Here is a 17,687-nt window from a genome sequence, read left to right on the forward strand (position 1 = left end):
CCACTTTCTTTTCTCTTTTCCAATCAACTTTTCTCTATTGAAACTAGTAGTTCTGCGAACAGTAGACCTCGCTCATGAATACAACTCTCAATCTAATGAGAAGGGCCAATAAGTACAGTATATTATTGTGAAGATTTAGCCATGTCATCTATTATTTTCTCAATTAAAAGTGCTAGAGACACTGCAGGGACACCGGACTTATCAAGGAGGTACCTTTATATCGTCACTATATTCACAATATAAACATATATTACAACTTTTCTAATAATTAATTCTAAGAAGTCGGTCAGCTGACGGAAAAATGGAATATGCAGTAGGCAATTTAGATGATGAATCGTCTCACAGACGATGGTGTGATGGAAAATGATTCTTAACAAGATGGGTTTGTTGGTGACAATGACAGTAGGTTGCTAATGATGTTTTTCATGGAAAGTGGATTCAATGTTATGGCTTGTTATGCCTATGCAGAATATGCTCACAAATGAGGTAACCTCTGAGTTGTATTATTATTTCCAATAAATGAATAAATATTAGTGTGCGACAGTGCAAGGGTAACTGTCGACTGTAGTAAAAACTAATATTGTCCTTCATAATATTCAACTGTCACTATGATATTGAACTCGTTGACAAAATACTCCCCTGCAGCTCTGTATGCACCCAAACGCTTTCGATGCAATGTAAAATATGTGGTCAATGGGCTGCTCCAAGCAATGGCTGTATTACTGGATTTTTTGTAGGTGTGCCACTCCAGCTTTTCAGGCGTTCTGCGTCACTGAGAGTGTCGGACACATGACATAGATTTGCGCCTCTAGTTTGAATTTTAGTTTTTAGGTTAGTTTCCACTTTCCGCATAATTTTATAGGCCTACAGTAAAGACAGTAATAGATTTTCGAATTCCCTTTTCTATTGAGCTATATTACCAAACTTTCCTATTATTTCAGCAGTGCCTAATTTTTATTACTTCAAGACGTCCCCTTTGGAGTATACAATATCAATCTGCCAATTAATCTAACATTGTACACTCTGTCCTCTGCGACCGCTACGCACGCAGGTTGCAAATTGCAAAAATCTAGAACATGTCTGCATTACAAACAGTGAGATCATATTGGAAATATTTGATTGAAGGCAAAGGTTTTGAAACTATATTGAATACCGTAAGTACTAAAATTTATCCTACTACATAATCATAATTATATCCAAAACGATCATGGATTATTTACAGTAGTCTTGCCTTACATTCTCTCTCTTTGCCATTTGCAATTACCTACTATAGTTTCGCCCAAAAAATTGTCTATGTAGAATTTACAATAAAACTATTGAAGAATGGGTTCATTAGGGTGTGATCACATTGGATGCATTTATTTTCAAGTGCACGTTGGATCATGCATGAGCCGAGAAACAAACATGGAATGGAAGGAACCATTGAAACACTTTGAGACTAAGAAGACAAGTCTTGTCTGTGTCTGTAGCTGCTCACACAACTGTGGTCCACGTTATAATGGCAGTGGATAAAGATAGAAGAATAGCGATGCCAATTCTCTGCATTAATTAATTATATTTCTACACCGTCAAAAACATTATTGTCATCGTTGTGGACCTAGAAAAGGATAGTACCACCGGCTTTGTCGAATGATAGACAAGGATATAGCAAAAGCAAAGTTGATCAAATACTGTCATTATAACGTGGACCGCACTATAGCAAGCATGTGCACGCGTTCAGTGTGAGTGTTCCTATTTTTCTTTCCAGATTTTGTTTCTCATCTGAGTATTTGCACATATACGCATATACTTCATAGAGGAGGTCAAGACAAGCTCATCAAAATAGCCTATACCTAACTTTGCTGTAAAGTTGATAGTATTCGAATCATTTCTCTACGTAGATGATCAAACATTGAAAAACAGTAGCAAAGAAAACTTCTATAATAGGCTAGATGGTTTATTCTATGACAGTAGAGAAAACCCCCCGTCAATAGTGAGGTTCACGTTATAATGGCAGTGGAGAAAATTAGGAGAACAACGTTGCTGATCATCTGTCTTGTCAATGCCTTCTACAGACGGTAGTTGATATATGTTTATTGATGTAACATTAACTGTTCATTCTCGTTTAAAATAATCAATTATATTTTATTAAGCAGGAAATTATATTTTTCAATAATTTCAAAACCTAATGAATTTTTATAATTAAGATAAAATATTTTGTTAATTGATTATTAATTCTGCATTGTTGAAAGACGATCTGGCAACAGAGCAAAGCGAGAAAGAGATAGCGCTATCCGCTTTGTTGAATTATAGACAATGATAGCATTACCATTGCTAATCAAACACTGCCATTATAACGTGGACCTCACTGTAGAAAACCTATTCTAATCACCACGCATTAATTCCGTTCTCTTCAGAGTGAGAATCATGGCAAAAACTAGAGGAGCTAGATGCCAATTATTTTTTAATTCACCCCAAAATAAATGTAAACTAAGGCTTCACTCAATCAGGTAAAATTCATAGAGGATATAAAAAAAACAGTAATACATAAGGCGAAAATAACTGCCAGGTGATACATCCTTGTTGCATTGGAATTGCTCTCCCTGTTGCAAGCAAGGGATAATTTCCACTTGCTCACAAGAAGAGAAGACAGACAATCTTACAACACCAGAGGAAAAGCGAAAATAGACATCACTTTCTGCAGGCTGAATAAGAAGAAGGATTGTTTTCCAATACTAGACCTGAGGATTTACAACGCCTTATCTGACAGTGTGAAGAACTTGGACGACAGGAGCTTTTCAGACTAGTAATCAAGAACTGGCTAATAGAGTCTCCATTCTACTCAGTGGAGGAATATTTTGAGGCCATTAGAAACATCAGCTGAACTTCGAATGACAAATGTGATGCGTACTGGCAAAGCCATGTTGATAAAGTTGAAAGATTACTATTTAGGTTAGTTTCCACTTTCCACATAATTGTATAGGCCTAGAGTAAAGACAGTAATAGATTTTCGAATCCCCTTTACTATTGAGCTGTATTACCAATCTTTCCTATTATTTCAGCAGTGCCTAATTTTTATTACTTCAAGACGTCCCCTTTGGAGTATACAATATCAATCTGCCAATTAATCTAACATTGTACACTCTGTCCTCTGCGACCGCTACGCACGCAGGTTGCAAATTGCAAAAATCTAGAACATGTCTGCATTACAAACAGTGAGATCATATTGGAAATATTTGATTGAAGGCAAAGTTTTGAAACTATATTGAATACCGTAAGTACTAAAATTTACCTACTACATAATCATAATTATATCCAAAACGATCATGGATTATTTACAGTAGTCTTGCCTTACATTCTCTCTCTTTGCCATTTGCCATTAACTACTATAGTTTCGTCCAAAAAGTTGTCTATGTAGAATTTACAATAAAACTATTAAAGAATGGGTTCATTAGGGTGTGATCACATTGGATGCATTTATTTTCAAGTGCACGTTGGATCATGCATGAGCCGAGAAACAAACATGGAATGGAAGGAACCATTGAAACATTTTACTTGTTACTTACTTGTTACTTGTTGTAGTCTTCTCCATGGTCGTTGACCTGGGAATCGTCAAATTTCTTCCCAATCAATGGGGATTCACGGTCGGTGATGCCGATATGCATGGTCGTCTATGAACTCTGCCAGTGCATAGTAGGGTCTCATGATCAGGTAGTTCTTCAGACTTCTAGTAAAGGCACCGTAGTCCTGAATTGCCTTAAGCTCCCTGGGCAGAAGGTTGAAGAGTCGGCCCCAGAGTAGGCCGGCGACCTGCTGAATTTTGTGAGCCTGTGCTGCTGGAGCTCAATGTCAGCTCCATTTCTTGTGTTGTGGGCATGTCTATTTCCCCTCAATTCTGGGCTACTCCTCACAGCCAGGGTTGTTACTTCGTATATGTAGAGTGCGACAACTGTGAATATGTTATGCTGGATGAAGAGCGCCTTGCAGTGGTCCATCATATCTCTTCTTAGTATAGTTCTCAGTGCCCTTTTCTGCAATCGCAGAACTCTATCAATATTCGTCTGGGCTGCAGACCCCCAAGCCACAATGCCGTACTTTAAATGAGACGCAAATAGAGAATGGTAAGCCATTAATGCAGTTTTCTCCTCTGTGATATTTCGGATCCTTCGGATTACAAGATGGCAGATGACAGTTTTTTGCAAAGCAGTTCAATGTGGTGCTGCCAGTTGAGGTGACCATCGATCAGTATGCCCAGGATTTAGTATTTGTCTGTGCTGGTATGCCTATGTTTGTTTGGTCCTCAATGTTTCTATTTTTTGGGGTGAAGCGAATGTGAACTGTTTTATCCTTATTTATGGTTAGATTTAGTTTTTTGCATATTTCGTTTGCTTCGTTGAGTGTTGTGTCCACCACTTCTTCGGTGTGTTCATGCTTTTTATATGGTATTAAGATAGTGGTGTCGTCTGCAAAGAGAATACAGTTCTTCCTATGGTCGATTTCTGTGGGGAAGTCATTTATATAGATCAAAATAGTAGTGGCCCCAGTATTGACCCCTGAGGAACACCTTTATAGACCGTCCTTAGAGAGGATCTGTAGCTTATTATGCTGTTTTTCTTCTGATGGTTGATTTCAACATATTGCTTTCTATTCAGGAGATAGTCTTCCAGCCATTGTAGGGCTCTCCCTTTGATGTTCAATATCTTGAGCTTTCGTTTCAGCAGGCCAAGGTCAATGGTGTCGAACGCCTTCTGGAGGTCAATAAAAAGACCTGAAACAGTTTTACCCTCCTCCCAGTGTTTGCTGATGTTGTTACATAGTTCGGAGATCGCTGTAACCGTTCCAAGGCCCCTCCTGAATCCGTGTTGGTGTGCTGAAAGTAGGCTGTTGTTCTCAAGGTATGCAATAAGTTGGTCATATACAGCTCTTTCAATCAACTTTGATGTGATAGGCAAGTTAGCTATGGGCCGATAGTTCTTTGCATTCAACCTGTCACCTCCCTTGAATTTGGGAAAAATTTTTGAGATTTTCATGCTCTGCGGAAAAACAGCCTGGGAAATTGATGCATTTACTATGTCAAGGAGTGGCAGCTTTAGTTCACGCTCACAATGTCGAATTATCTTGCCAGTGATATCGTCGTGTCCTGATGAGTTATTAGGTTTGAGATTTCTAATAACTCATCATTGATTGATGAGTATCTTTTGAGACTAAGAAGACAAGTCTTGTCTGTGTCTGTAGCTGCTCACACTATAGTGTGGTCCACGTTATAATGGCAGTGGATAAAGATAGAAGAATAGCGATGCCAATTCTCTGCATTAATTAATTATATTTCTACACCGTCAAAAACATTATTGTCATCGTTGTGGACCTAGAAAAGGATAGTACCACCGGCTTTGTCGAATGATAGACAAGGATATAGCAAAAGCAAAGTTGATCAAATACTGTCATTATAACGTGGACCGCACTATAGCAAGCATGTGCACGCGTTCAGTGTGAGTGTTCCTATTTTTCTTTCCAGATTTTGTTTCTCATCTGAGTATTTGCACATATACGCATAATTATACTTCATAGAGGAGGTCAAGACAAGCTCATCAAAATAGCCTATACCTAACTTTGCTGTAAAGTTGATAGTATTCGAATCATTTCTCTACGTAGATGATCAAACATTGAAAAACAGTAGCAAAGAAAACTTCTATAATAGGCTAGATGGTTTATTCTATGACAGTAGAGAAAACCCCCCGTCAATAGTGAGGTTCACGTTATAATGGCAGTGGAGAAAATTAGGAGAACAACGTTGCTGATCATCTGTCTTGTCAATGCCTTCTACAGACGGTAGTTGATATAGGTTTATTGATGTAACATTAACTGTTCATTCTCGTTAAAAATAATCAATTATATTTTATTAAGCAGGAAATTATATTTTTCAATAATTTCAAAACCTAATGAATTTTTATAATTAAGATGAAATATTTTGTTAATTGATTATTAATTCTGCATTGTTGAAAGACGATCTGGCAACAGAGCAAAGCGTGAAAGAGATAGCGCTATCCGCTTTGTTGAATTATAGACAAGGATAGCATTACCATTGCTAATCAAACACTGCCATTATAACGTGGACCTCACTGTAGAAAACCTATTCTTATCACCACGCATTAATTCAGTTCTCTTCAGAGTGAGAATCATGGCAAAAACTAGAGGAGCTAGATGCCAATTATTTTTTAATTCACCCCAAAATAAATGTAAACTAAGGCTTCACTCAATCAGGTAAAATTCATAGAGGATATAAAAAAACAGTAATACATAAGGCGAAAATAACTGCCAGGTGATACATCCTTGTTGCATTGGAATTGCTCTCCCTGTTGCAAGCAAGGGATAATTTCCACTTGCTCACAAGAAGAGAAGACAGACAATCTTACAACACCAGAGGAAAAGCGAAAATAGACATCACTTTCTGCAGGCTGAATAAGAAGAAGGATTGTTTTCCAATACTAGACCTGAGGATTTACAACGCCTTATCTGACAGTGTGAAGAACTTGGACGACAGGAGCTTTTCAGAATAGTAATCAAGAACTGGCTAATAGAGTCTCCATTCTACTCAGTGGAGGAATATTTTGAGGCCATTAGAAACATCAGCTGAACTTCGAATGACAAATGTGATGCGTACTGGCAAAGCCATGTTGATAAAGTTGAAAGATTACTATTTGTTAATGTTTACATCTTTATATGTTTGATTAAGTTTACAAACGTAAATAAGTGTATATTATTGACATAGTTTATTTGTCAACCCTATGACAAGGACCAAGAATAAGAATGATATTATTCCTTTAAGGAACAATACAACATGCTATCGGAAATGTCAAATAAAATACATACAATATAACTTGAAGAACGGATACATAGGTATGACAAAATAGAACATTTTACAATATCGATTTGAATATACATTTAAAGATATTCTTTTACTGGCAGTTGGAAGAAATCTGACATGGAGCATATAGGATTATTTAGAAGAAGGGCTTCTAGGTTAAGTTTGACCTTGTAACCTTGACTGAAGATTACAGGTAATGGAAAAGTCTTAAAAAAATGACTAGGATTATTCATTATCTATTTTAATCTTCAGTAGGGTACATCAATTTTAGGCTCAACTCACACTTACGCGACTCAGGTCGAGAAGAGACTCGACTCTAGTCAAGAGCATATGTTTCCAAATGGTGACGTCGCGGAGACTACAATCGACTGGTCTGAGTGTTACCATTTGGAAACACATGCTCTCGACTAGAGTCGAGTCTCTTCTCGACCTGAGTCGCGTAATTGTGAGTTTAGCCTTAGTCTTGTACCTTGTGTGATGATTGTGAATGTCCTCTCTACAAGTGTACCGATCAATGTTTTTCTTAACATCTATCAAAAGTATGATGGCCGTCATGCCATACACGGTCATTATTTTCTGAGTTATAAACATTGGTCTACAATGACCAAGGAAGGCTGCACCAGAAATAATTCTTATTGCCTTCTTTTATAATAAAACACTTTATGAACGTCTGTGGCACAACCCCATAAGGCTAAACCATAGGAAAAAACACTCTGGAAGAAGGAAAAATAGCATAGTCTCTAGTAATGATTGGGTACATGGTCCTTGAGGCTACGCAGCAGGTACACTTTCTTACTCAGTCAATCTGGTCATGACTAAGGAGAGAATTATGAAGTATTATTGATTTGAACCACTTTTGTTTCATACACTTTTATAGTAATTTTCAAGCTGAGTGACAATTTGAATTTTGAGAAACTGCCTATTTTATATTTGTTTAAAAGCGCAAGCTTCTGTTATACTCAACATGTTAGCTACTGGAAAGTCCTGAAAAAATTGACTGCCAGTTTTTTATAAGCAAGCTTGTAAATATACAGTAGTTGAGTAGTTCTCTCATCATAGAGAAAAGATAGATATCCCATGGTATAAGGGCGTTTATGTTCTAAATTTTACTGTTAATTCAAGCCAATAGTCCACGTACTCTTTTTTTCCTCATACTGTGCCGCTCTTACACTTTTACCCAGCCAAAACAGTAATCGGCTTGAGATTACTCAGCCTGAAATTTGGAGCATAATTTACATATACCATGGGTATAGCATATCTTCTTATGCTATCACTAATCTTGAAAATTTTTATGGTCTGAAATTCCATTTGTTTCCAGACACAGATCGTATCAGCAGGCGAAGGAAAATGTACTGCAGAAATGGTAGTAAGAGAGCAACATCTGAATGCTCTAGGGACGCTGCATGGAGGCTGTACAGCTACTTTGGTCGATATGATATCTTCTATGGCTCTGGTTACAACTGAGCAAGCAAATACTGGTGTCTCAGTAGATATGTCAATTTCGTGAGTATAGTGTTTGATTGATAAGGTTTGTGAAGTAAACGTGATTTAATATCTCCCTCAATGTCCTCATTCTTCTTCTTCAAAATCTTTTTCCGATTCTCCGTTGTCACATCACATTACCAGTTTACTATTATAATGATTTATATTTATAGTAGTGTAACAAGAAAAAGTTTTAGTTATATTAAGAAATAAGAGGTTGTGACAACTTCAAGTTCTTTTATCCATTATCATAGTTGGTACATGATACTTGTCTATTCATACCATAACATACTTATATGTATGATATAATATTTATATTGAGGTCTTATAATTTTGTATTGGGGAAAACCTCAAACATCTAAAAGTAATTATTACTTCAATGTAATGCCAATACTATACAAAACAATGTCTTATAATAATATTAACTTTTGATTAGGTTTAAAAACTTTTTTGTAAACAATTTTGAAAAAATTGAAAATTTACCAAAAAAAAGGTTTGGTAATCTCTCAGGTATTAGTAGCCTATAGGTAACATCGCAAAATGCATTCATACCATCAATTTTGCCAAACAAATGTTCGATCATTACTTTTTGAGATATGAGCGCATAAGTTTAAATTTTTGGGACAGATCATTTCAAATTCGGTAAGAGATAAATTCATGAAATTTAGAAAAAATTTCTTCATGGTATTGTTGATTAAATGAAACAAAAAATTCCTAAAAATATCAATTTTTAAGCAGAAAAATTGTTTTTTATTTTTCACTTTACTAAAAATGACCAAAAATATTGAATAACTGTCTCAAAATTTGATATTTTCAAGAAAAAGTTTTATTCAATCAACAATACCATGAAGGGTTTATCCTCAAAATTTTGTGGATTTATGAATTACCGAATTTGACATGATCTGTCCCAAAAATTTAAAGCTTAGGTGCTCATATTTCAAAAAGTAATGATCGGAAAAAAATGTTTCCTGAGAAAACTTTTTGGTTTTGATAGCTTGATAGTATACAAATCGAAAAATATCACCAGTAAAAAGGGGTGTCAGCCTTTTCACAGCCTTAATACCTCAGCATTACATACTTACAGGATCTAAGTGCAAATAAAAACAATGATTCTCTTTTCAATTATCATCTATCATTCTATTCCAGTTTTTGGCTAATGAGGTCAGCTTTATTAGAGAAGTCCAAAAAAGTGTATACACCTTACCAGTTGACAGTTAATGTAAAAGGAACTAAACAACGTTCAACTATGAATCTTACTATATGTGCCTGTTGCACAAAAGCTGGTTAAATTTTAACCGTGATTAATTCCACGAGAACCAACCAGAAAAGTTGTCTTAACAAAAATACCTTCTCTGATTGGTTCTCGTGAAATTAATCACGGTTAAAATTTAATCGGCTTTTGTGCAAGCGGGTCTCTGTATTGTATTTTAATGTTTTGTCAAAATGTAGTGTGGCATGAGTAGCCCGCATATCAACTGTAAAACAGTTTCAGACCGTTGTAAACTTTAAGACAATTTCAGACCGCCGTAGTGTCTTCGGGCTATATAGCAGGTATCTCAACGTATTAATATGCAAACTATGAATACTTGAACAGTTTACACCAAAATAAAATGTTTCATTATTTTTGTCTATCGAGTGTCATCTTTAATCTCAGAGCGCATTCGCTGCTCGATATAAGAAGCGATGGTCACGCTGGAAACCACAGGATTGGCAATGCGTATTATGTAGTGCTATCGACGCGAGGCGATGCTAGGCCGGTTTGAAATGGACAGCTTGTTTGAAATCGGGAGATACGTCCTTCAAAAGACGTCACTGAAGTCTGAAACTGCGTTCTGAAACTGCCTGCCAGTGCGTTACCAAGATATTCTCTGTCTAAGTGTGTATACATTTTTTGGACACCTTTGTATAAAATCTCTTATCTTTCTCAATAGTTTGATGTGATTTTCAATTCCCATTCTTTTACGTTGCAGGTATTTGAGAGCAGCTACATTGGGTGAAAAAATTATAATTGAGGCAAAAACAAATAAATCGGGGAAAACGTTGGCGTTCCTTGATGTTGCTATCAAGAAAAGTAATGGCGATTTGATAGCTACTGGAACGCATACAAAATTCGTTGTAAAATCAAATTGATCTTGAATGAGACACCATTGGTAATGCAGCCATCGGTAGACTTAAAACTACTTACCTTAAACCACTTACTTAGTTATTTCTCTATTCAAGAAGTATTGAAGAAGGCTTTACTTTTTGTTTGTTTCATAGATTAGAAATACAATTCTTTCTTATTTAATTCAATGAATTAATAATTGAACTAACATGTATCTTAGGGTAATTTATTCGCCTCCGATTATAAATGTTTGCATCTTAAATGTCAAATTCAGCGAATATTGTTGTGTCAAACTCAATGATAGTGTAAGATTTATGTCAACCGTATGCGTGTTCATATTCTTATAATGGTATTGGGATTTTAGTATTGATGGAAGGTAATTGATGTATATTATATTATTGACGGTATTTGTATTAATTATTGATGGTTTCTGATGGTGCTCTTCCTTTTTTTGGCTGTCGTTTTTCTAGTTGCTGAAACAATTAAAAGTATTAGATTGTGTACAGTTATATGGTAAAAAAGTCTACAATTGAATAGTATTTTTCGTCATGTGATGTTAATAAATTATTGTTGAACGAAATGTGTGGTCTAATTGGTGTTTCAACTTGTGTATTTCCAGTGATACCAAAACAATGTTATAAGAGTTACAGGTGGCGGGTTCCCACATATAAGTATCAGTATCAGTGTACGTGTCCATTCAACAGTGAACATATTATTCTCATGAGTACTAATAAGACTATTCCCACTCAGCCCGTCCAAGAGTATGAATAGTCTCATTGGAATTCATGGGAATTATATCCACTACACTGTATAAACTACGAAAGATTTGGGTGTCTCGTTGGAGTAAGAGATAACGCGCTGGTCTAATAATCAAGGGAACCCGAGTTCGAATCCCAACCGGGGCAAAAGTTTTTGACCACAGCACAATCACTTAGATACGGCCACCCCGTCTTTCGGAGGAGACGATAAGCCGTCGGTCCCGATTACCTGAAACGTAGTCGTCATCTCTCATCATCCCTCTCACCCACGCACAAGCCTATGAGCTTATGTGCATTACCCTCAGTATTAGTAGTATATGTGTGGTAAATCCGCATTTAGAAATATAATGATACCACCCTTATCACACAGCTTTCAGCCTGCAGTTTTAAGAAACATTTAATTTATTCGAAATGTTTAATGAGTTAGGTTTAAGATAAATTGTTAATGCCTATCATCAACACTTTATTATAATATGTTAAGTTATTGAAATCAATTACTAACTTGAACGACCAAAGTTTCCAATCAAAAACATGTTGCACAAGTGAAATTTAAGAAGTCAGAGTTAAAACAATCAATTGTTTTTCGAGCTGTCATTCGTAGGTAAAATGCATGATATATGTATTTTATCCTTCTTGATGTATATTTCCTTTTTGACTCAAACATCGCCAAAAAGTGTTCAGTTAACTTCAATATTCAGTAGAGGATATTCTTCAATAACATGGGGCACATGGAACCAAAATCTAGATAAAAAATATCAAATCAAATAGCTTTTTATTCACAAAATCATATATTAATTTATAAAATTCATTTAAACATTTAACAGTGAATACTGTTCACAAAGACTTGAATCTGTGAAGGAGAGTGAGTTCTTTCAAGTTGACAACATTTAAATTATTTTTTTCATGTTTTGTACATGTGAAATTATTATAAATTAATTTATGTGGAGAATCTTTAAAAGGTAAATGAGTAAAGTTGAACAAGTTGAATAAAGTTTCTGTGAATTATCTTTATCTGATTAATGATATTACAGTATAATATTGACTTGATTAAACAAAACTGAATAGACAAGCCTAACTAAATTGTTGAAATGTATCCTTCATATTAATTAGATCATTAGTGATATAGTATGCCATTCATTGAGCAGAATTCATCTCAAATTCAAATATTCTTTTTTCCATAAATTAAATTCAAAGGTTACATTGTAATACAATGTTTTACTGGAATACCCCTTCAAGAGTATTCGTCGAGTATAGGGGTGAGTTCCTGTTACAGTTGGTAGCCAATAGTCTATTCATAATGTCTATAAATACTAGAATGTCCGACTTTTTTAACAAGAAGATGGTAGGTATAAAATAGTTTGTATATAATTATGAAATTAAATAGGCTATTACATTGTTTATTGAGGAAAGTTGATAAACAGAAAAAGATTGATCAGAGTAACATATACAGATTCGAGAATTGAACTATGAATAGATTCTTATGATTCCATAAGTAGGTATTTTGTATCTACTTATTGTAAGAAAAATGGTAAACTCTCATAAAAAAATTACCGAGGAACAGAAATCAGCTGATTCCACAATACCATTAAAATGAGTATAGTAATGAAGAAATGTATATCTATGAAAGATTATATAAAATACTCATGGTAAATACAAAGAGAAGAAGGTATAAAAATTTATAAGCTCTCAAAAATAAATGTATGTATAAGAAAAGCTACCCAATTAATAGAGATGATCTTAGTGCCTATAAATAGACTAAAGCAGGCTTTCTGACGTCATCCGGCCCAGGCGGTATAGCCACCCCTCCCAACTTACGCTTGAATTCAGCCACACTGCATTCATCCATATCAGCTCTTATCTCAGCAGGCAAATTCAGTTCACTGGGCAAATTACGATAGACCATTTGAGCCAAATAAAAAGGTGTCCTCAGCTCCACTCCATGTATCTCCTGCGGCGTCGCAAAACCTAAGTTATAGTGAGGTCCACGTTATAATGGCAGTGGATAAAGATAAAAGAATAGCGATGCCGATTCTCTGCATTAATTAATTATATTTCTACACTGTCAAAAACATAATTACAATCGTTGTGGACCTAGAAAAGGATAGTACCACCGGCTTCGTCGAATGATAGACAATGATAGCAAAACCAAAGTTGAACAAATACTGTCATTATAACGTGGACCTCACTATAGCTCTCCCAGCTCTGTGTTAGCACCTTGTAGAATAGGTATGTAAAATATCTATGTAAATCTATTCAGTGGATTGGATTGAATAAACTTGAATCATTCATTGCACAGAAAACAAAACACAATATTGAATACCATACTAGAATGAAGAATTTAAAGAATAGATTTCCAATAAATTATAAAATGTGTTTTATTAATTACTGGTACCTGAGATCTGCTTCATGAAGTCAGCACCAGTTTAACATTGATGTTGCTATCTGTCATCAGACATAGCAAAAAGCTCTATCCTTTTCTTGCTCAGCAACGTTGTCAGATTGTTTTTAGACAATGTAGTTACTTACTTGTCCCTGTAGTTAAATACTTACTTACTTGATCCCCAGTGGAAGAGATCCATAGAAATCAATAGTTGTTCATGGATATCACTAGACATGACGGTAAATACAGTCAATGAACATCTATTGATATCACTGAACGTTTAGTGATATCAATAGAAGTTCATGGATATCACTAGACATGACGGTAAATACAGTCAATGAACATCTATTGATATCACTGAACGTTTAGTGATATCAATAGATGTACATGGATATCATTAGACATCATGGTAAATACAGTCAATGAACATCTATTGATACAACATATGTTGGAATATCACGTGTTAATTATCTCAGTTCCATATGGCGTTCACCTTACCATGTTCATAAGCTTACTTAATGGAATCCTTTTTTCATCCTTTGAAACTCTTAGAGGCAAAATATCTCAAAATCCGTTCTTAGTGCGCATCTAACATGTTTGAAGAATTTATGCAAAATTTTAAGTCTGTAGGCCAAGTAGTTTGGACTGTAGTGTGATTTTACATGAAAATTTTCCCCTTGTGTTCCTGGTTGGAATTTTTCTGTATGGATCTAAGTTCTTCCGTAACTGAACAAAAAAGTTCCTCATGACTTTGCTGTGCAATGAGCGGTTAAAAAGTACAAAAATTTTGGGGGGCCCCAGCTCCCCCATGGGGGGAAATTTTTGAAAATCCTTTCTTAGTGGATTTCTTGAGGGTACCATAAACAAGTGTGCAAAATTTAAAGTTTTTAGGCTCAGTAGTTTGGGCTGTGGTGTGATTTCAGTCTGTCGGGACTTATCCTTTTATAGATATAGATGAACACTGCCACACGGGAAGCTATGTAAAATAATACATTAACAGAGCAGTAATAAATTGACAAGCGCTTATGTATAATTATTTAACTTCAGTAGTATAGGCTTTTTTCGTTAGTGGAAACTACAGTTACTATAGAAACATATCTACATCTTTGATATACTGTAGTAACTAGTGATAACTAAAAATAATACTAGTAAATAGTTTATTTTGGTTCTTATATTTATTAGTAAACTTTCTGATAAGTTTTCATGGGTCACAAGGTAACCGAATACAGTAATATTATCACATCTATAATCTATAATATTATAAAGGAAAGAATTGGCTGATACATTATACATGTTCAGGATAGGAAATACACGAATGACGCATCTGAACTACTGAACTGATTAACTTGCAATTTTGTATAAAAATTCTTGATCCAACGAGGATGTTTATTGGTATATTCGTTTTTTATTCATTGATACAACTGAATTGTTTGTCAATGCAAATGTTAGATATTACATGATAAAACTAATAACTGAATATTATTGAAGTTGATAAATGAGATATTAGATAAAAAAGTTGACACAAAAATCTATTGAACAATCTTGAGTTTTATTTGTAACATCATTTCGTTGGATTCAATTTGGCTGTCCATTATGTAATCTACCACTATATTTTTACAACAGAGCTACCCCTATGAATAGAATTCTAAATTTATTCTAAAATTTACACAGTGTACAACAGCCCTAAAATATCTGAGCTTACAAAAATATATTGCTAACAAATTTAATTTTTCTTGAAAACAATAGTAGAAACTATAAAACAGAATACAATACAAGATCAAATATACATTATTAATGTTACAGATGATATTTATTATTATAATATGATTTCAATACATTAGTTACCAGAACGTTAATAACAGTTTAGTCTTGAATGTATTAAAATAAAGATGGTTGGTTGATATGAAAAAAGTGTATAAAAATACTACTAAGTATTTAAACGAGTACAATCTCATCTCCAACTCACAGTATGGTTTTCAAAAGTCCAAAAATACATCTGATACTCTTTTCAATATGTCTAGGGCTATCTCAAGTAGTATTAAATCAAGAAGAAAAGTGCTGATAACCTTTTTGGACTTGGCAAAAGCCTTTGATACAGTTGACAGGAGAATTCTAATAAAAAAACTTGAATCATTGGGGATAAAAAATATCTCTCTGTTTTTACAATTTTACACTTTCAAGAGCAAATATCTCGATAACTGTAGGACATATAAAACAAAGATCCACTGATCAAAATTTGTGGGAAATTTATCAAGCTTCATTTTAAGTAAGTAGTCATCTCGGTTGAACACATTTGCCCAAGATATATAAGCATGTAAGCAATACTTTGAGAAATGAAACTTTTAACCACCCTCACTTCTTCAGCACAAGGGGTAGGGATGAGGACTTTTGAAATGTTTACCACTCAACTGGTCCTGAAAAAGCTGCAAGGTTAGAGAAGACATTTCCTCCAAATTCCTTTGTCAATTTGGTCTATTGTTGCAAAACTGAAGATTTCACACTCAAACACTAAAGCAACAGTCATGGGGAAATGCATAAACTTGTGAAATTATACATCAAATAACTGTAGCCACTGCGTTTTAAAAAAATTCAACAGTCGTGCCTCCTTCCACCTTACCAAGATGATACCATGCTCTCTTATACCCAGTGAAACCCGATATTAATTCTGTGTCTTGCTGTTTATTGTTTGAACCAACCAGCAGAAGCTTATTAGCATTTGAGGTTTTATTTTATTTGCTCCTTAGTTCTTTATTGTTAAAATTTTTCTGATTTCCTTTTGCTCTTTTACCTGATGCAACGACCACTTCAGCATAGCTGTCCTTCACCTGCTGACCTCTATCAACATCACAGCCATTTACATAAAATCTATCACATGGATTTACATTTAAATTATCACAATTTGTTGCTAGACTATTGGTCTTTTGTTTACTTTGAATTTCATCAAAATTCATTTTTGAATTAGCTCATGTATTTTAACAACTGTGAATTGTCATTATTCTTATCACTTCTTGTTAGAGAAGGTATCAAATATTGTAGAGTCAAATTTAAGGGCAACTGCTCTTGATTTTTGTCATTCTGCAATGAAATATATGGAGTTTTGTTCACATTACTCACTTCAAGCACTCTAACTCTTCCTGTGTTGCGAGATCTCCGCTAATCTTTCCAATGACTCAGAGTATTACAGAGAGAGTCTCATTTTCTATTTTCTCATCTTTAATTTTTTCAATTTTGTTAGTTTCATGTTTATTTTCTTTGATCAGGTTGGCTATTTCAACTTTACATTCAGGACAGTATCATATGAGAGCTCCACCAAGTGTTTCAATCTTTTCATAATTACTGTATGTAATATTAACGCACCTAATATGAAACCATTTTTTGCAAAGACCTTCGCAAAATAAACCTCCTTCAGTACTTAGAACTGGTTTTCTACTTTTTTCCACAAGATGAATCATTTTGTTTGGTAACTGGCGTATTTCCTGATTTCAACTAAAACGGTAGATTCGAAAAATAAAAAAACAATTTCAAGAACTAACAAGCAATAAAAGGTTGAAGAAAGATTAAAGTTACTTAAGTCAGCAATAATAAAAAAGTTCATAAGAAAAGTTCAAACAAAACCTAAACTCTAGTGTGGCCTAGTACCTGTACGTAGCAATGATTAACACAGGTTTTAATAAATTATTTCGGCACACAAGTTTATAGAGACCAAAAAATGGGCCGATAAAAAGATTTAAAAGAAAAAAATTCAATATAATACCATAAAGGAAGTAAATAATATACTTATTTAATCTGTGATAATACCAAAATATTCAATCTCAATTATGAAAATCCATTACCGTATCAAATCATTTAAATAAAACTTTATTAAGAGCTGAATTTTCAATTTGAAAGTGAATTAGACTTAATTCATCAAGTAGTCTATAAAAATATTGATAAATTAATAATGCACAGTCATTTTTGAACGAGCTATGGAACAACTGATTAATGTCTACTCTTTACTCGAGCAATTTGGACTTTTCAATCTTTGTAGATCCGTAGAGGCTAAACTCTGAAGTTGACGTTAAGCTGTATGTTGGCAACCCTGTTCTTTCCTGATTCTTTCTTTCCTAACTCCACCAATCA

At 34.5% G+C, this 17,687-nt stretch overlaps 1 protein-coding gene across 1 annotated transcript; it reads left to right on the plus strand.

Moving 5' to 3' along the window:
- The first annotated feature begins 774 nt into the window (after window positions 1-774).
- LOC111061389 (acyl-coenzyme A thioesterase 13) lies at window positions 775-11,010 on the plus strand. The gene is made up of 3 exons (XM_039442468.1): window positions 775-1,154; window positions 8,163-8,347; window positions 10,297-11,010. Exons 1-3 carry the CDS (start codon window positions 1,077-1,079, stop codon window positions 10,454-10,456), a joined length of 423 nt encoding a protein of 140 aa, XP_039298402.1. The 5' UTR covers window positions 775-1,076; the 3' UTR covers window positions 10,457-11,010.
- Window positions 11,011-17,687: the final 6,677 nt, after the last annotated feature.

The sequence above is a fragment of the Nilaparvata lugens genome, chromosome X (genome assembly GCF_014356525.2).
Source record: "Nilaparvata lugens isolate BPH chromosome X, ASM1435652v1, whole genome shotgun sequence".
NCBI classification, from domain to species: Eukaryota; Metazoa; Arthropoda; class Insecta; order Hemiptera; family Delphacidae; genus Nilaparvata; species Nilaparvata lugens.